The 21161-nt window shown below is 31.1% G+C and overlaps 3 protein-coding genes across 3 annotated transcripts in view; 1 reads left to right on the top strand and 2 right to left on the bottom strand.

Moving 5' to 3' along the window:
• Window positions 1–883: 883 nt before the first annotated feature.
• Window positions 884–3325, bottom strand: Cluap1 (clusterin associated protein 1). Its single transcript, XM_018456099.1, has 5 exons — window positions 3137–3325; window positions 2139–2537; window positions 1772–2010; window positions 1476–1657; window positions 884–1155 (listed from the first exon to the last, which is right to left on the bottom strand). The coding sequence occupies exons 1-5, from the start codon at window positions 3320–3322 to the stop codon at window positions 884–886; spliced, it is 1278 nt and encodes a 425-aa protein (XP_018311601.1). The 5' UTR covers window positions 3323–3325.
• Window positions 3326–3888: 563 nt separating this feature from the next.
• LOC108727831 (peptidyl-tRNA hydrolase ICT1, mitochondrial) lies at window positions 3889–4934 on the bottom strand. Its single transcript, XM_018456098.1, has 3 exons — window positions 4706–4934; window positions 4358–4543; window positions 3889–4194 (listed from the first exon to the last, which is right to left on the bottom strand). The coding sequence occupies exons 1-3, from the start codon at window positions 4862–4864 to the stop codon at window positions 3934–3936; spliced, it is 606 nt and encodes a 201-aa protein (XP_018311600.1). The 5' UTR covers window positions 4865–4934; the 3' UTR covers window positions 3889–3933.
• A 15626-nt stretch (window positions 4935–20560) lies between these two features.
• LOC108727834 (uncharacterized) overlaps window positions 20561–21161 on the top strand; it is a 33558-nt gene continuing 32957 nt past the window's right edge. Inside the window, exon 1 of the mRNA XM_018456103.1 lies at window positions 20561–20943. Coding sequence (XP_018311605.1) covers window positions 20921–20943 — 23 coding nt within the window. The 5' untranslated portion in view covers window positions 20561–20920. The remainder of the gene's footprint in view (window positions 20944–21161) is intronic.

Below are 21161 nucleotides of genomic sequence, written 5' to 3' on the forward strand. Positions count from 1 at the left end.
CCCAGCCATTTTGTGCGTGGTCCTTTGTAAAATTTTGTAATTTAAATTGAAAACAATAATATATAAAATGCTAAATATATTACAATGATTTGAAAATGTTTTGTTATAAGAATAAATTGAAAAGTATTAAAATAATTTAACATTTTACAAAAAAAAAGATGTTCAATTTGTTTTTTCTAGACAATAATGACATTAGGAAATAGTGTTTTAACTGGGAATAAAAAATTATACACTTAACACGCTATTATTTCTTCATTGCATTAAAAATCAATAATCCATATTGATAAGATGTATATATAACAATAAAAAAGCGATCAAATTGATTAAATCTTTTACCTTTGAATTATTGATTATATATACCCTTGAAATTAATTTCATTAACTTAATTTATTTTAATACTAAGATTAAAAACAGAACAGCCTCATATGAATACATCATAACTAAGAGAAGCGCCTATAACGGTCAAAGTTACATATTGCAAGAATACATCTACATGTATTTTAAATAAATTTACTTCAGATGTATGACTGTGCATCGATTACTTTCGAATTTTCAACATAAACTGAAAAATAATATTCCTCCAAAAAAATTAAATTAGATCTTCAATTTTACTTAGATCTTCGATGCTACAAACATCTTAAGATCTCTAAAGAACTTATTGCGAAAAATATTACCTCAGACGGAATTCGAACCTGGATCTCCCGTATTACGTGCGGGCGTCCTCCCAATTTGATCGAGGTTTCGACAACATTTGTCGCAATAACTAACGATCAAAATTAGAATTTATTTATTTCGTTCATTATTGTTTATTTCTTTATTCAATATCAATCTTTAATATATAAAATTAACCTAGATAATCGACAGAGATTACATTATATATTTATTAAAAGTCATCATCCGAATGCCTTTCTATCTTACTGACGGCTCGTTTTTCTTGAGCAGCTTTGAGATCATAGTCGCCCATATTTGTCGCACCCACGGAATTTAAAAGATCTTCATCGTCATCATCGTCAAGATCTCCGTCAATTAATAAATCACTATCGCTATCCAGTGAACCATCACTATCGTTTTCAGGAATCGTACCCCTTTGCCGTCCAGACATGCTACCGTAAATACGTCGCTGAGTATATTGCATCTTTGACGCTCTTCCAGTAGCTGGAACATTTTTAATTTATTATTGCCAAAAAGCGTAGAAAAATTTATTTTCTTTCACATATCTATTATATTTTCAAAAATTTTATTGATTTGCAAGTGATTTTCAAAATTACAATATTCAACATCATATAACATGTTCTCTAAATTCCTTAGAGAGAAATCTCACTCTAAAAGAATGAAAATATTGCCACTATTGAAAGAGAATCAAAATATTTGCACTCTTTTTCAATAGTAGCAGTATTTTCACTCTTTTGGAGTAAGATTTTACTGCATAAAATTTAGAGAGAGTGCGAATTATTTTCTACAATAAAAATTGTTACTTGATTTGATGTGGCTGGATTGACCAGATTTTTCTGCCGCTGTGGCTTCCGGATTTGTAAGGGGGGTAACTAGAGGTTCTTGAAGATTCGTAGCAAATATAGAATCGTTCCCTTCCATCATACTTTCGAAATTCGTATCCTCAGCTCTCAGTTGTTCCAATTGTTTTTTCGTTGCAGCTTGCCTGCAGTTAAGATTAATAATATTACATAATTATGTTACATAATTTATTTGTATGTTATTTATGATTATATGTATTTTTTAATCTTGTTTTCATATATTTGTTATTGACAAATACCGTCTTTCGAATCTTTCCTGTTCCACTTTAGCCGCATCTTCATATAAGTGTTCCAGATACGCAAGATACCGGAATTTCTGTAAATAATTATCATACAAAGCTCTAAACTCGATTTCGAGTTTCTCGAACTCCTCCATGAATGCTGGACGGACTTTCTTCAACGTATGAAGTCTCTTTTGATTTCGATCCAGTTCCGTTTTCCGCCTCTCAATTCTTGCATCCAAGTTTTGTTCTGTATCCTACAAAAATAAATAAATTTATTAATTGATAAAATTATTATATGGTAATGAAATATTTTTGTAGAGATCAGACGAGCAATTTAAATTTTAAACACACAAGAACTATCTTATCAAATAAAAAATTTTACTTTAACATTGTCGATTTGCTTCTTGGTTTCACTAATCTCTTTGCGCGTGTTTTCGATAACATCTTTTAGAGCTACTTCTATTTCGGAAGTGTCGAATTGCCTCGCAATTTTAGTATTGCGAATCTCACGAAGTTCCACTTCTCGGCCGAGTAAGTCGAAGAGGGCCGCTCCATTGATGGTTAATTGGCTCGCTAACTGCCGAGTTGTTTTCAGCTCGTTAATTTTATTGGAAATGTCGAAATTTACTGCGTTCTGATTACTGCTCGATTGACTCTGCTCAGTATTGCTACTGTTCTGTGCGTCATACAACAGCGTGGCTATCTTCAACATCTCTTTTACTGCATAACCGTCGGCTTGATATAGTTTTTTCGTATTTAATTTTATATTTGTCTTCAATGCCTAGAATGCATAAAATTACATGTGTTATTTGTTACAATTTCTTTTTAACTATTTTTTAATATTTGAGATATATAATATAGGTTTAAAATGAGTCAAATTTATCAGAAACAGATTTTACAAAGTATTTACTACAAATTATATAAACGAAGAAATTATAGAATTTTTTTAACAGGATATAATAGCAGATTGTTAGCAGAAACCAAACAGAATCTATTATTTAACCATCATTTAAGTGAAATATATCATTTAAATGATTACGAAATACAACATTCTGCTTGGTTTCCATTAGCAATCCATTATTAGATTATATTGAGAGATTTTGTTAATATGAGCTTAATGCAGATGCAGTTGATATTAATCTATTGCAATGTTCTATTTGAATAGATTAATAGAATATTGCAATACTTAATATAACGCTAACACTTTATTTACTGGATGATTGAAAGTGATATATTTTGAAATAAATAAATAATAATTAATATAATCTTATCAAACACTTTCATGAGTTTATAGAATAAATAAGATAGATTTAGATACTCTTTTAAAAAAAGAATCATTAAACTAATGTTATGACTAGACGTAATGTTTAAATCATTTACCATAAATTCAGCGACACTACGTATCAATGTTACACGTTGTTCCTCAGTATCGTGATCGCTAAATATATCAATATCTGGATCGAATCGTTTCACCAGCCAAACTAGAATCTCCGCAACCAGAGGAAAATTCGGCATGCGAAAATTCGCAAGGGAAATTAACCTCGGATAACCTAGCACTCTCATCATTTCCGTGAAATCTATGTAAGCAGGTAAAAAGAAAGTAAATCGCAAAATAGCTCCGTTTATATTAATAATCATTTTATATACGTACTGCGTAAATCACGGTAAGACATTTTCACGACGAAAAACTAAATTCGTAGTCACTATAGTTCACTGTAGTCACACAAAGGTTGGCTTTCACAGTTATGTTTTCTTATTCGCGGTATTAATGTTGCCATAGAAACCATCAGCTGGATTCATGGACAAGATTGTGAGCAATCGATTTTTTATCATATAATATAAACTTATATTTACAATTTATATATCACTGAATTTTATATAGATGTGTGTGTAGAATATCAAATTCTAATTTAAAAAAAATTACATAATTATATTATATATTACATATAATAATTTTAACACAAATTAAAATTTATTTCCAATTTAAATGTTTTTTAATAATCATCCTAATTTAATTTGTAAATCTTTTTATCATACATATTATACAGATTACTTAAAAATTCATAATACACAAATGGATGAATATAAATTCTTTTCCTTTATTTCGTTTATACAGTTATCACTCCTATATATAGCTATACAATAATTGGACAATTGAAATAATTGAATTAAATTATTTAAAACTCTGCAGCAGGGGCTTGTCTGTTTTTCTTGAGTTGAGAATGAAGTCTTTTCTCATGTAGCCTTTCCCTAGCAGCTCTCAGCAGATTTTTCCTCTTCTTTTCTTCTGATTCAGGTGTTGGTTGCGCTGGTACTACCAAAGTGGCTCTTATCATTTCCCTTAACTTTTCAAGAGCATCTGCCAAATTTAGATGCTGAGATCTTGTTAAATCCGACTTGATTATTAAGTAACCATCTTTGTTTATCTTGTTTTTACACTAAAATAATAATTTCATGTTTGAATTTATTACGAACTTGATATTATCAAATTGTTAGCCAGGAATTTGATCAGCTACTTTATTTATAATTGAAATTAACTAATGCTATAATAATTCAAATTAACTAATGTAAACTTTATTATGTATGTACAATTCTACTCACTTGTTCCGCTAACTTTGTTCGAATTTCTTCGGATAACCAGGTAGCACTGTTCACCTGGAACCTCAAATCTACTTTGGTATTTACACAGTTAACATTTTGCCCTCCCGGTCCACTGCTACTACTATATGCTATTTTTACTTTGTCCAAGGGTATATAACCACTGAATTTTGCTTTAGGATCTGGCACCTAAGAGATGAACAAGAACTAATTACCGTTCAGTCGACATTGAGGTTATGTTACAAAGATAGCATGTTTTAGAACTCAAATATAGCACATTTACAGAAGCGATACACAAACAGAATCAATATTATTTATTATATAAGTATTTGTAGATCAGTATACACTAACGAAAGTTGGAGTGTACAATTTCAGTTTGCTTTCCGGATACAAGTTCTTCAGGGACAAAGCACTTTTAAAACTGAAAGCTCTACCGAGACTGTACGATATATTCTGACTGTTAATGTTGCTCTGTAAAATTCTCAAACACTGCCTCCTAACGAGATTCATCTCGATTTTTATGTCTACTATTTTTCGACGGAAATAATTTTCGAAGGTTTGTTTGGACTACGAAAACATAACCATACTTCTTTTAGCGTATATTATCGATATTAACAGTTCGATAATCGATTGAAGAGAGTTCTCGAAACGTTTCGATTTTTTAAATTTGAATGATATCGTCATAAGATTTCCGCACATATGTGCAAAAAAAAGTTTAAAAATAACAAATATTTCAGATGTACCGAAATTTGGCTGAATTATCTCGAGATAATATCATCTTTCAAGCATTTTCTGGGGAAGTAAGGGACAGAAAAAGGTGGAAAATTGTTATTTTTTTCACGCACGTTTTGCGCCAACTAGACTGCGAAATATCTTATTTTAGTAATTGAATGATCTCGACCGCCAGCTTTCGTGGGCACGCAAAGACCTTTAACAGTCTCATTGTTGTGCGTACGCTTTAAGTATTGGTGCAACCGCGATTTTGCAAGCGGAATTGCGAATGCACAGAGTGCATTCTGAAAATCATGGTAATAATCGACTTCGAGCCTTGCGATCCACCTCAAGGACACGGAACTCGTGGCACTGTGTCTTTTTTCTTTTCCCGGCGAAATACTGTGACGAGGCCATTTCGCTTTGCTTCGGGTTAACGCTCCGACGACGCGCGACGCGAAATTGTCAATGATCGCATACAGCACGGAAGTTTGCAACAATATTGCTGCAATGTTGCAACAGATTGAAATGCAATGTTTTAGAAACGTTGTTAAAATGTAGATGTGCAAAATGATTTTAACAATGTCGCAGCAATATTTAAAAAAAATAATCTACTACGACTTTATGCTTAAATAATTGTGTACCCAACATTTTATAATTTATGAAGTTTTATTAACCCTATAAAATGTTGTCAAGAATTCCAGTTTCTTATCTCGTAATTTAATTAAAATTAAACTCGTTATTTATTTGTTATTATGAAACATGGTTTCATATATATATGAAACACCGTAGTGCCGATTTGTGCACTCGCACGTGCGCGTGAATGCTTTTTAATTTAGCAGAACGTGTTACACGTGTGTACACGCCCAAGAGTTCCGGCGTTTTCTATATAATATATCGAATATTAATTCCAAGGGTGACGCGTCATCGCATCGCATCATATCCTAAAGTGTAAAATTTCCCGTACTCTGTTAGATAACGGGATGATTGCCGTATTTTGTCGTCGCATACGACAACGGATATAGTCGCGTGATGTATGACGATCCTTCGCGAGAGCTAGGAAGAAAAGGATTAGTGGATTGTACAATTTGTCACGTGATCGTACTCGAATGGAACGTATGCTTTATATGTATTATAGTTGTTAAGGAATATCTATCGGAGATCTATGCAGATGCGCGAGCAGTTATATTCATTTATGTGTTACTCGATGTTGGCCACTTTTTAACAAATTTGAATAAAAAAATAGAAACAAAATATTTAGTAAAATTATTGATTAGAAAGAAAGTATCTTTAGCTCAAAATTATGTATAAAATATATTCGTTAAAAATAATCAAAATTTAAATTTCAAAAAAAGAGCTTAATACCTCTACTTTTGAAAGATCACTATGTTTTTACACAAATTTTCTAATACGTGAAAGTTTAAAATTTTCCTCAAAAAATTATTTTTTTAATAAAATGTTCCTAAGATTTTTTATTACTAAATTATTACTTTAAATGAAAGCTTAAATGAAAGGAGTATTTTTTTACTTTGATTGCTCACGATTTCTTTAAAAATCATCACGCGCGCGATTGCAATTAAAAAACAGATTCTTTTAAAGCTGAAACTTTGCTCTAAGTACAATAGTATAACGGTACAGTATATAGCATTGTATAATGTATATAATTTTGAATTAAAAATACTTTTTCCCTAACCCAATTATTATTCAATTATTCATTTATTAATATTTCAATATTTCAGTTTTTTTAAAATATCCATTGAAATCTAGATTGAAGTAAATTTACTGAAAGGAACAAATTAATCAATCAATCATAAAATCGATTCAATTTCAAAGATCAAATTTTTAAAAATTCAAAAATATTAAATAGTATTTTAATTAGAATGAACGTAACCAAGCATGTGATTGCATTTACGAAAGAGTATGCAAAAATAGTAATGATTAATTTCTGATAGCATTGTCACTTCTTTTGGCCGAGGTGTACAGCTTAGATCCGGTTCCGCGAGCGGAACACGTGAGACGCCTCTTCGCCTGCATAATTAATTATGAAAATACCGGCAAAATGCCGGCGAAGACTGCGTCGGCTGTTTACCAGGAACATGCACATTATACAGTTAATTAGAATAAGATACAATGAGATCATTAATTCATCCGACATTCTCCGCTGACAATGTATCGAGAAACTTAGTCATTTGCATGCGAGTGATATGCCATCGCGAGAATCGTAAACGTGGTTTTACCCACCTGCTGACGCCAGTAACGTGACTGCTACTCGTCCCGTAACTGCCAATAACGAGACTTGTTAATGTCTACGTGATTCGTTGGACTTGTTATCAACACTTCTCGTTGATATCCTATTGTCACATTTTTCGTCGAACTGACGTAATCACGTGAATGAGATAAAAGAACATAATTCTGAAGAGTAAAAATGTTATGCACGATAATTTGTAGTAATTTTTTCAATTTAAACATAATCGCGATGATAGAAATAAAAGAATTATTAAATAATATGACAATATTATAATAACAAATAATTATTGTTAAAAAAGTAATTTTTGTTAAAAATATATTGTATCCAAATTCTCTTAGTAATTTTACATGAAACGTTTAATATTTATTTTTTTACAAATTCCGAAAAATAGTTGTCTAACGTCTTTATATTCTCGGACAATTGTTACATCCTTGGTTGATAAGATTTTTAGGGTGTAATTTACAACTGATTGTACACGCGCTTCACCTCCTCTAAGACTTGATATACATATAACGCAACCATGGCCTCGCGAGCATCGTAGGAACGATTTCGGAATTGAAGATGAGATAGCGCACGTAAAAAAACTATTCCACGACCTACCTCTCTCTCTCTCTCCCCCCATCTCTCTCTCTCTCCTTCTATTGCTGCAACGTTACTTTCTCTTACAATGACGGAACGCATATATTTATAGAGAACTCGTATGCGGCATGTAAACGGGGAGTTGTATCGATAAACGGATATGCTGTTTGACATTTCTATGACAAGTTTGCAGGGAGCAAGCTTGCGTGAATTTAGTTCGGAAGTTTAGTTTGTACAGTAATAAGGTCAAGATATTTCATATGTGTAAAAGATTAATATGCAATAATATAATAGCTGCCTTTCACTTGAAGGAAAGTAACTGCATAAAATGATACACTTACAAATTACTTTTATGTAAATGAAGCATTTACATAAACAAGTTTAAAGTTGTGAAAAGTAAATAAATATTACTAGAAAAATTTGTTTCTATATAGTAAATAATATTGACGTAAATGATACAACTGTAATAATAATAAAGGAGTAATAAATAAAATATGTAGTATATGAAAATATAACATGAATAAATATAAAAAATTAAATATAATTTTTCATACACGCGCACGCATGATAACTTAAAATATTCCGATTTATTTTCCGATTTTCATATTATATAATTTTGCACAATATTATAATTATCTAATACTATGTGTTATATAATTATATACGTATAATCATATATATATATATATAATACTTATATTTTTATCAACTCCAGTTTATTCTATTAATTTTAATGTTTCCATAATTTAATATTTTATTATACAATCTTTCCATTTTTAATAAATATTTTTGACCACAAACAAATATACATGCAATAATTGAGTTTTTTCACTACTTATTGTTAGTAAATTAAATTGAAAATTTATAAATTTTATCTTTTATTATTCGTAAAAGAAAACCTCGTATAAATCATATGAAAAAAGTGACTTTAAATTGGCTGAAACTATCATATTTTGTAGATTATGAGATGCTGAAAAAAGTTTCGTTATAGGCAAAATTGAAAGTTGCTATTTTGGATTCTAATCGGATTGAAAAGTATTTTTATCTACTAAATTATTTATTTTTTGATAACTGAATATTAATACATTTATTCACAGAATAACGAAATGAATCAATTGATGTAAGGAAAACATATAGTTATTTAAAAAAAAAATTGTAGTTTGCAAATACGCATACGGATTGCATAATTTCTTGAAGCCACTAGCCACTTTTTTCATGTGATTTGCGGGGTCTTTTACTAATTACCTTATTAAGTAATAAATATTAAACATGCAAATATTAATATCTACAAACGACAGAATCAAATATTCTATAAAGAAGATCGTTTTTAACAATCAAATATTCAGACTAAAATTTTCCAAATTTTACCAATTTTTTAAATTCCGGAAAATTGAAACATGATTTAATAATATGATCTTTTCAATGACGATGTCAAATTTCCTGTAAAGAATTTCATATGTCTTACGATGCATGATGTAACGTCGCTGATCAGATGCGGGTTTAATAAATTATCATGAATATTCTGTTCGTGCGTCAATAAATATTAGTTATATCTTAACATCAAGATGACTTTTGCTCCTACATACTTTTGCCAATTTATTTGTGGCCTAAGAAATGCTCAATCTTTCTTGAAATTACAAGCGGCGATGTATGATTAGGGGGTAATGCAGACATGACAAAAAGTCACTCAAAATAGGAAAACAACAGGGACACCAAGCGGTAACATTAAATATGATAATAATTTTAAAAAAATGAATCCTCCATTTCTTCGAATCAAATGTCAGATTTTACATTTAAATGCATTGGGCCTTGCAGTTACTATCCTTTGAGAAATAGGCGGATTAAAGTAAATTAAATGGAATTCTGAGAAGCTGAATATTCATTCTTCGAAATCTGGAGTGATCTTATGATTTTTATAATAGCCCCTCAATAAATCTTCCTGTTTTTTTTAAATTTAGATTTAAGAAAGAAGAAGAATAGAATATTTATCTTGAGACAAAAAAATAAACTTTGCCAATTCTCATTTTATTTTAAATACAAATGATTTTTATGATCGATTTTTTTTTAAATCACGGTCCCCTACGGTACACAGTTGGAAAAAATGTGTTAAATTTAACGTAAATGTCTCAAACGATCCACTCAAATTTTTGAGTTAATTTTACACAAGATATGTTAGAAGGTAACACAACAATTATGTAAGAAAATAAATACAAAGAAAGATAATATCGACACAATTTGTAAACATACCGTGTGAGAACATATTTTTTTTAGAAAATTAACATTTATGATATGTTAAATTAACAAATATTTAATTCATTTGTCTTAGTTTACGTTTTAAAACACATTATTTTTATGTTACTTACTCATAAATTGTGTCATTTTGACACTAAGAAACATTGAATATATATATATATATATATCAATTTCACAAAAAATCTTTAAATAACATAATCACATTATGTTAAATTAATACTTGAATATGTTAAAAATTCAACACAAACTGTTAACGCAAACGTGAGTGGACCGTTTCCAATACACACAAATTTTTTTACCGTGTAAGAATGTAGCTATATGAAGAAAACCATCCGGATACTGTTTTTTTAGAATGTGAAGGATAATCGTTACGTCGATGGAATGCTCCAATATTATTCGGAGTTTCGACCTTTGAATAATGCATCATCACTATACATATGTATATTTGACGCATTGTTCAGAGCTAGATCCTGCAAGTGTTTTTGTACTAGCTTGCGTGTAACATGACTACCAAGGTTATTGGAGTTATATTAAAATATCGTTTGATACGCGAGCGTAGTCATATGTAAAATACATATTTGCTCAAGAAGCATATATACGGTGTGACAATAAATTAGAAATTAAAGTAATTGAATTTTTAGTGATAATCCTATATAAGATTAAACAAATATAATATAAATTTAGTATTATATATATATATATAGAATTATATTAAAATGTAATTCAATATAATATATTAAAAAATATTTTCCTTTCAAAAATATTTTCCTTCCATATTTCTTTTTTATAAATATTAATATGCAACATCATTAAATTTTTTTTATCTTAGCTTTGCAACAAAAATCAGATCTTTCCATATGACTAACTTCTTCTGTACTTGGTATAATGTAAATCACTGATATATTCTATATATATATAACCACCTTGAATCTGCAAAGATATTACGACCTCGAGAATTTAAATAAAATTTGTATTTGGCATATAAGGCACAGAGAGGCCATGATTTTTCCTAAAGAAATATGTTTAATGATGTGACGCGAGTGATGTTCATTTTACTACATCAAATACTTCTTACGTGCTATCGTATTCTTCGTTTGATTAGAAACTCCTGTTCATTAAACATTGTAATTTCCGGAAGTATTTTTTGATCTTTTACTAGTCACCAAATAGCAAAACATTTTTAGCGTCTATTATAATGCGTTAATTTAACGATTAACGTTGAAACTTATTTTTGGAAAATCTTTAAAGCTTAATTTTGCTATAAACAGTAACAAGGAAACAAACGAAAGGATGCCTCATATTACTTTATATATATATATATATGGAATTACAATTTATGGATAATGTGCCATGCTATGCCCCGTTATAATTATTTTCCTAGGCAAGGTTGTAAACGTATGCACATCAGGAAGCTATAATATTGTGAGTCGACCGACAAAATTAGTCGGATGCATTACTATCCACCATCTGCTTTGTATTATGTACTTTGCATCCGTTCTAAAGAATTTGAAAAGATCGGAAATTGCACGTTGAAAACAAGAAAAAGAATATCTATTGAACTACAGAATGTACACAATAAGATATAAAAAGAAAAATAAAATAATGGAAAAGGTCAAAAGATAAGCGGAGACGTGAGGAAGAGCGAAGGATGAGAAGCGGAGATGATAACGAGCGTATAGCGGGAATATGCGAATTAATTCTCTTATCCTTTCATTCTATGTAGCGCGGTGCATGTAGTAATGCATGCAGCCGAGGCGCCCGGTGCATTACGAAGCGTATCTCGATAATCATTAACCGACCGATCCTATGGAATGACAAGAACGTCGTCTCTCTTCTCTTCTCTTTTGCAGCTGCATCTCCCGCGCTTGCATCACTTGCGCAAGAGGCGCCCCTCGTTGATGCTATGTCGTTGGTGTATATCTGATGAGTGTAGTACCACCATGAAAAGCAACGTTGGCTAATACGAGCGCAGAAGATGCGTTTCTTCTTAAGGCTCCTGACAAGTCGCCGCAGCCATATTTGAATTATATTAAAACATCCTGAAAATAGGTTTAAGCCTTTCACTTTACGTGCCTTTTACATGCTATTTACTGACTGTCAGGGAAGGTAAGGATAGTTTCTGTTCATTTTTACAAGTGTTTTAAGGGGATCCTAAAGTAAAAAGCCCGAACTCCGATAAAATCACTGTTTTACCAATAAAATGCGACACATCGACATATCTTTATATACTACCGCATCATTATCGCACGCACGTATATATACATAAATTTTCGTAGAACAATAGCGTTTTAATTAGACGTCTAAGTCTGAGCAGACACCGGCGCTTTGACACCGAGCACTGATTGATGATTGAAAAACTAATTAAAATTTACCCCCATCATTCATTTTTCATCAATCACTCTTGGTGTCAAAGTGCCAGTGTCTTTATATCTTTTTCTTACAAAATACTACATTAATTTTCACAAATCTTATTTTAAATTTTTTTAGGAATAACTAAATTACAATTTAATCAAAGTATAAACAGAGAAAAGCACCGATTAAGATATTGCGAATCATGAAAAGAAGAATAACATGAGATGATATATGAATATTGACTCAATGATAAAAAAAATATAGCAAGAACATAAAAAGGTAGATTAAATGATTTTATGATCTCGCAGCTGCATTATCTTCTTTAAGACTATGCTGATGATAAAGTAAATTTAAATATTCATTTTGTAATGTAATACTGACTTGTGTTTCTAGATACGTATTATTCTCTATGTATTGTTATGTATCGATACTACATATTGCTTATACCTACTATTAGATGATTAATTTATCAACATCAGTTATTGGTATCTATTAATATCGATCCATATCAGTAACGGTTAGTATCAATTATTAAGTCTGTTTTCTGTATGATGAATTAGTGTATAATATATAGGTATACACTTTTGGAACTTAAGTGAGATATGTATATGGTTTAATATTTGGCGAAAACCAGAAAGAAAATTTTAGTCTGTTTAGGAATAAAAAACAGATCTAATATTTAAGAATGTTTTAGCTGTACAATATCAGCTATAAAAATATCAAACATCAGACGAAATCAAAATACATATAGAATCAAAACAAAAAATTAAATAACTTTTAAACCAATAAAAGAATTGTACTCAAATTTTACACAAATATTTAGACGTAATAATAGAACGATCTATAAAATTTTTCTATTTTTGACATTATTTTTAGTGATACATACATTCTTAAGATACATTATGTATTATATATAGTTAATATAAATTATTTTCTCTTGTTTATTACTAATATGGTTTCTAATAGCTATTGTACGAATAATACGAATCGAACTTTGGCTGGTATCGAGAGAACAGCATTACGAAACAAGGATGTCTGCAGCGAAAAGCAGGTCAGTGTACGGCCCGTTTGTCTCTTCATCGGTTCCTGAATTCCTCAGGCGTTTTTGCATCTACTCTGTTATCTGTTACATTGAGAAATTAGAAGATAGACAGAAGGATTACATATATCAAGTTTCTTTACGACTTTACGTTGAATATAAGTTAGAGTTGGTCAAATAAAAATAAAAATATTAAATGTACTCTAAACTAAGCATAAATATATAAACTAAGCAGAAATACTTACAAAGATTCGCAAAATATGTTATAAATTATACAATTCAAATAAATCATATTTTTTCAATTTGCAATAAAAAAATATAAAGAAAACAATTGTTACTGCATGATAAATTTTTTACAACTTTAATGTAAAATTTATCAGAGTTGTAATATAATAAATGATTTCGGATCCTAAAATTCTTATGTCGAGTATAAGAAAAATATATGATTATTTTTCTCTTTACATTTTTTTCGCTGAATTATATTATTTAGGTAGTTAATTGAAGGAATTTCGCATACAAAAGAATTTCATAAGCAGCCGTGCCCTTTTTGATACGTGCGTAAGATCGCGCGCAGAGTTAGTAGGAGAGGTTTTGACGATTGGAAAAATAAAGTGCGTGTCCTTGCTGTGTACGAACTCGTCAGTCCTTGACTAATTCGGAATTGAATTCCTTCGAAAAAATATTGACCTCCTATATTCTGCGGCAATCTGGTTTATCTGCTTCATCGCGATGACTAAACTTTTCCCAATCTTTAACGCCCGATATCCTCTTACTGCGAGCGCGAATGGACATTAAGTATGCTAAAACATCTCCCATCTCGCACATGATTTCGCCTGGAAGATCTATTATCCTATTATCTTGTTGATATATTTTTAGAAACGACCTCATGATCTTCTTCTGCAACCATCCTTTTTATTCGATTCTCTGCACTAATCAGTAGGATTTATATGTACGAGATCAGATAGAGCGAGATTACATTCCTTATTACTAAATTTATAAGGGCCATTAATTATTACAGCATTGATTTATCGTATTGTTAGAGACTTGAGTGATGACACGTCGAGATCTTGCCTCATGGTAGTACGTAATTGTAATTAAGCTATTACTATGCAATACGTTATATACGTAAGAATAATTCAACACATATGCGTACTTTCTCAGAGTTTCTGTTCACTATCGATGAAAGTAAATTGAACACGAGAGACTAGCAAATTGTTGTACGTGTGACATAGTTGATAGAGCCGGTTTCCAGTAGACTCGTGACACGCCTTATACGTAGATGTTTATCGAATATCTTATGCTGAAAATATGATTTAGTTTTTAGTCGAGTACGGGGATTCAACAAATTAATTGTATACCTGTGATGTGTAATAATAAAATGTGATAAAATAATAAACGATATATAAATATGTGGATCGAACAACGGTAAAGGAAATGCTCTGCTTGTCGTCGCATTAAATTAAACTGTTCTAAATTAATGTTAGAAAACATTACGTGTGTAATTAATAATTTTCTCTTCCGTGAAAAATTCGTGATTTATCAGTGATTTATCAATTAATCAGAGAAGCGCGGAAACGTAGTACAGGAAGTATAGTACATTTTTGAAGGAAAATTATGCTTATGGTTTGAACAAGTTTAGTTCGAGACTTTCGCTCGACACTCGGGATAAGTGATGATGATGATGATGATAATGACAGCAATCGTTAGCATCGCGACGTCGCTAACGATGGTGCTGGTTTACGGACTCAAACCCACTGATCGCGAAGAGAATCGCGAGTCGTTATGAGAGATCGCGTGGGACATCGCGATTACATTGCTAGTCACATGTGGATCGCTAGTCATTGAGTAATGCTTGTAGTCACTCTCGCTGCCGCCACTGCTGTTGATGCGGGACTGTATGATATAGTGATATATGCATAAGTTGAGTTATGGCAAGACGATTATCGTATAGGTAAAATTTTTATTTGTGTTTAATGTCGTTGTTTGTAAGAAAAATAAGTTTATTAAACAAAATTATATACTAAATTATAAACACTAATAAGGTTAGAAAGAAGACCATTTAAGTTATGTAAGTACATAACCTAAAATTATTAATTAAAGGCTTTTGTTACGAATAATCGTGAATTAAACGCAATGCATAAAATGTACGTATTTCTATTTAACAGAAATCGCGGTGTCTGCATATCTACTTATTATGTGTCCCTATTTTTAAAGACACAAAAACTTTTCGTGGAACGATGTAAAGTTTGTTTAGTGGTTAAACAAAATTCGAATCGCTAGTCCTTACGCAAATCAATAGCGCCACGATTGAAATTGCCAATAACGACGATAGCTCGGATATAAATTCATTTTTAAATACATACTGCTACCTGGCGAGCAGTGAGCCTATGCAACTTACGCGGGAGTATATAAATTATGTATAATTAATCTTTCTGCAACTTATTCTATCAGCTGAATATTTATATTAAGAAGAAAAGTTCATAGAGTAGAAATCGGGACTTGAGTAGAAATAGGGACATTCATCTTAATATGTTTTTCAATGAACACATGCATTCAGTTTCCTAGTATTTCTTAATATGAAACTAGCGTACTCGCACTGCTCGACATTTTTTGCATGCATGGCTTGTTCCACCTTGAGTTGCAAATTGAAAGGAATTAGTAATGTAGAGTTTAATTTGGTAAATTATATTGCCGCAAATAACATTCACTCAGGCGCACAAAATAAAAGGAAAAGTGTTTAACGAAACTTAACGTTTAATAAATAAATTTACACAACAAATAAATTTACATGTATTTATATTCTTATAAAACATCTTTAGACATATAAATTATATATTGTCAGGTAAAGTTTTCCAACTACGTTCTTTTTGCAATTCTTTGTGGAGTTCTATTTATCTCAAAAAATTTCAGTTTCGGTAAAAAGTTGAATCGATTAATACGCTATCGATTCACATATAAAAACATATAAACTATTCGTTATGACACACATACTTGACGGAACGTTTTACATAAACTCACGATGAAAACGTGCTTCGATGCAGGTAACCTCGAAAAGACGATCTCTCGAATTTCACTGTCATACAACAAAGTAAATATTCTCTTCTTTTTTTCCACCCAATATCGCTAGAAACAGATAGAAAAGATGGGAATCAACCGCGGCATACTATAAATATACATTCGCAAAATAAATTATTTACTCACCAAAATCAGGCAAAATATGATAGCGACTGTCTCATCGACATGTGGAGTTTATGATTTAATTGCTGTTTCATTACAAAATGGATTAAGTAAACTCTGCATTTATGTTAAGTTACAGTAAGCTATTATATATTTAATATAAAAATATTCTATCACAAAAATGCAATAGCAAAACAATTAATAAATAAAAAAAATTATACATTTTAATAATATTAATAATTATATATATATTATTTAAAAATTTATATTAAAATTTAGATGTACTTTAGATGTAGTACAAGTATATAAAATATTCAAATTTGAATATAATTTTTTTGTCATTCATTATTAATTAATAATAAAATTAATTAATGATAATCTCAATAATTAAAATTATTATTTCTGAGTACAAAACAAATCGAAAATATCAGGAATTTAAAGAGATATTTCAAATTTTTTGTATATCATATTTCTCTTCGTTTTTTTGCCTTTGATGATCATTTTCCTTTATTCTGTTATATATATAATATTCTCCAATGATGCAATGAAATATTGATTATCTTAAAATTTATTGACGCTTATTAATACACAACTTTTTTTTATCGTTATTTTATTGAATCTTGATGAAAGTCACTGAAAGGAAAAGGAAAGAGAATGGACTTCTTTCTGTCTCGTTATAACACTTTCACTACAGATCCCGTGATTGTCGCAACTCAACCTACTGTTTGTATGACTTATACTTTTTAATTTTGACAATAGTTCTATATGATTATTGCGATTCTTTTTAGAAAGAAGAGATTATTTTTTAATTCAAAAATAATTTTAGATGACTTTGACATTTTGATATAAATATGATTTTTGCAAAAATACTTTAAATGCTAAAGATAATAGTAAAAATTAAAAATGATTGCAACTAATTGTTTACAAATTACTTATAAGTTTAAAATAATATAGGAAGTAAATATATTGAAGTAATAAAACAATTTTTACTAATTAAAATATTTTTACTAATTTATACTTAATATTATTAATTAACGTTATTATTAGTTAATATTATTGTTAATATTATCATTAATTATTACTGTAAAATTATTAATTATTATTAACAATTCACAATAATTATTAAATTTTTGTCCAACACGATTTTTTTCTATATTTACATTTATCTCATATAGAGTTGCATTGTGCGGGCGTAAAATAAATGATGCTTTCAATCAAAACGAAAAATGTATAAAGTATAAAAGTACCCTAAATATAAATCCAACGTACACGATGCATCAAAGGTCAAAGGTGTAAGTACAGGAAGTCACGAGCTGTCTTGATTTAAAAATGCCCTTTCTATCTTGAATCTTTCTACTCTCATGTTTTCCCATACATTACTAAGAATTCGCATTTTGATGTAACAGAACGTGATATGTGAAAATCATCTAAGTACAAAAATCGAATGAATATCGTTGCGATTAAGTCATACGTAATTCTCAAGGTATAATCGCGGCAATCATCAATTGTCAGTCGTCAATTCTCTAACTCTTAACCTTTAGCTTTTTATTTTTCAATCTTCAACTTTCGAACTCTCGACTCGTCTTGACTCCAAATTTCCACCTCTCATTCCTACCTACTATTTATTGTCTGGTCTCAACTCCCACCTCTTAACTAATCGAGCACTCGATTTCTACAGAGAAATCTCTCCTGGCAACGAAGATTGTACATCTACGAGTACTTTTTGACCAGTTTAATTCTTTTTCGCAAAAGTCAAGGTCACGATGTGACGACCTTCTTCGTAACATTTGTTGTTGGATGAAGACACGTCCATATATCCCGGTTATTGCGTCCTCGTTCGAGTGTAGCTAATTTTTAATTGAGCAGGAATCCTGCTCGTTTAGCTAAAAACATTCGGAGGGAGAGAAAGAAAGAGAAGAAGGAAAGGAAGAGTGAGAGAGAGAGAGAGAGAGAGAGAGAGGGAGAGAGGGTAGAAGGAACAAGAAAAATAAAGACTTCGAATTAATAAGTAATGCAAATAAGTACAGAAATTTATTATTGAATAAAGTATTATTTTTTTGTAAAGAAACGTATGTTATTAAAAAAATTATCTTTTACGGTGTGCGAATAATTAATTATTTATTAATTCTTCGAATATTTTAATAATAATTCAATATTTTAGTAATTTAAACGTAACAAATAAGTTAAATATATAGAAAAAGACAATACTTATACAAATGATAGTGCATTAAAATTTAATGTCCATCTTAATTTCTGTTAAAATCCTCAATTACAGTATATTAAAATTCTCCAATGATTATTAACATACATTTCTACGTATTATTAATGCAACACTTGTACAAGTACGAGAGTCCAAGGTGAAGTATGAATATTCCTAATTTCGTAACACTCATAAAAGTAGAAAATATTATGAGGGCAAAATATCCATTCGATGTTCCCGATATCGCGCGCGCGCAGTCATCTCAATCGGTTTCCTTGGACAGCATTTATTTGTCTGTGCGGCATTGCCTTTCTCATGATCATTATCCTCCATTCGCTGTTGTTTCTAAGAATTTTTGTGATCTTCAATAGCGATTCGTCCCTCGCTGTTCCTCGAATTGCAGCGTGCCAATCAACGCGACGCGTCATATCGTCATATCATCGCATCAACTTCTCGCGCGAACTTAATTTTCCGTGAATTTTCACTATAAAGATTTTGGAATGATGATCGGACACTCTAGTGCGCGATTGACGCGGCTCTAAATATCAAATATGTATGTACATATACATAAAAAATAATATTACGATTATTTTTTTTCAAATTTTTGATGCGATAATAAATTAAAAAACGTTCTTAAAACTAAAGAAAAATAAAATAATTATATCAGCGACATCTTTCTCTTACTTTTCAAAACTTGTGATAGGTGGCTTTTGTCAATTGCATAAATCGAGGAAATTCAATAATATCCGAAATTGGATATATAATAATCTTGTGATTGAAGATTTTATAATTGAAGATTTTAGAATTAGAAGATTTTAAGATTAGAATAATTGTAAGATAAATATTTTTTATGATGTACTTTGCGAGATGACTACGTTACGTCGCGTCGTTCTTGTCACAAGCGAAGAAGTATTTGTGGCCTTGAAAGATTGCCTTAGTAACAATTGAATTAAAAAAAATTGAACTACAAAGATTGAATCTGGCCTGAATTTGCGCGAGTGAAAACTATAATACAGGACGAGAGATTATCGATATTATATGAATTAATTTTTTAAATACAAGTGTTCAGGTACCAAGTTCATATACATTTCTAATTCTATCACAAAGACACATGAAAAGTAGGATTTGCATTACCGTTCACCATGACTTTAAATTATCTTCACTCGCTTATTTGCATTCATAAATTATAACTTCTGCATTTATTGCGGTCGAATTGGTTACGTTAGCCGCGTTACTCGAATTCAATCTCGGTACTTAAGGGTTGATTACAGGAAGACTCGTGTAAGAAGCTGGTACCCTCATTATCGCGCTCATTATGAGCATAAATCAAGCGTAATGAGTACGAAGATGTCTATTATCTCCGGCATTGCTGCCGTACGAGGTTTATGCATAAGCCACCTTCCTCCCCTATGCGCCAAAACTTCCTTTTTGCCTTTCTTGTCAGGCATGCATCGACTCGCTTACCTCCACGGCGACTTCGGCGCGCCGAACTGACTCTGTGAGCGCATCGAGGCTCATTTCTTCTCCGTCGCTCAGTCGCACCGGGTATCTTCAGTCGCGCTCGATTTTAAGTCGAGTGTTGCTCAGCGTGCGAATCTTCTCTCTTTCTCTTTCCTACAGCCATTCGCTCGCTCTCGTATTCTCACTGTCGCTCATAGCGGTGGCCAACACGGCGGCACCTCTCGCTTTCACTCGCCGCGTGGTTGTGCAAAGAGGAGACTATCACGGCGCCCGTGACGGAACTCTCAGTATTCGCCGGAGAGTCGTTGAAGATACGTGTTTCTTCTCGATCTTATCCGCGAGATCAGTGTAACGTCTGAGAGAAAGAGAGAGAAAGCATAAGAGCTTGTGCGAGCGAACGGAAGAATTTTCACCTAATTAAATCTGTATACTGCCGCCCCGAAAACGACAGCGAAGAACGTGCGGGACCGCGCAGTGAGCGCGGGAAAAGGCACGCGATTGTAAGAGCGAAGACACAGAAGAGCGAGAGTCGAAAGGGTGACAGAAATGGTGACAGTCGGCTGGCTCAGGTAAGGGCTTAAATGATTTTTTTAATCATTGAATTAGATCAACAAAAACGAAGCTGTTCTGTTAACTATTGACTACAGAAAAAGGAATTTTGCAAATTCTTTAATACGATTGATCTTGCCCTAAGTTCCTCACTGAATCTAAATATATAAACCACCCAACAATAGTTGCAAGACTACTTTTTTATTGAAAGCAGCCAACATTGATTTCTTATATTTGT

Source organism: Mycetomoellerius zeteki, unplaced genomic scaffold (assembly GCF_001594055.1).
Source record: "Mycetomoellerius zeteki isolate Tzet28-1 unplaced genomic scaffold, Tzet1.0 scaffold55, whole genome shotgun sequence".
Taxonomy (NCBI): domain Eukaryota; kingdom Metazoa; phylum Arthropoda; class Insecta; order Hymenoptera; family Formicidae; genus Mycetomoellerius; species Mycetomoellerius zeteki.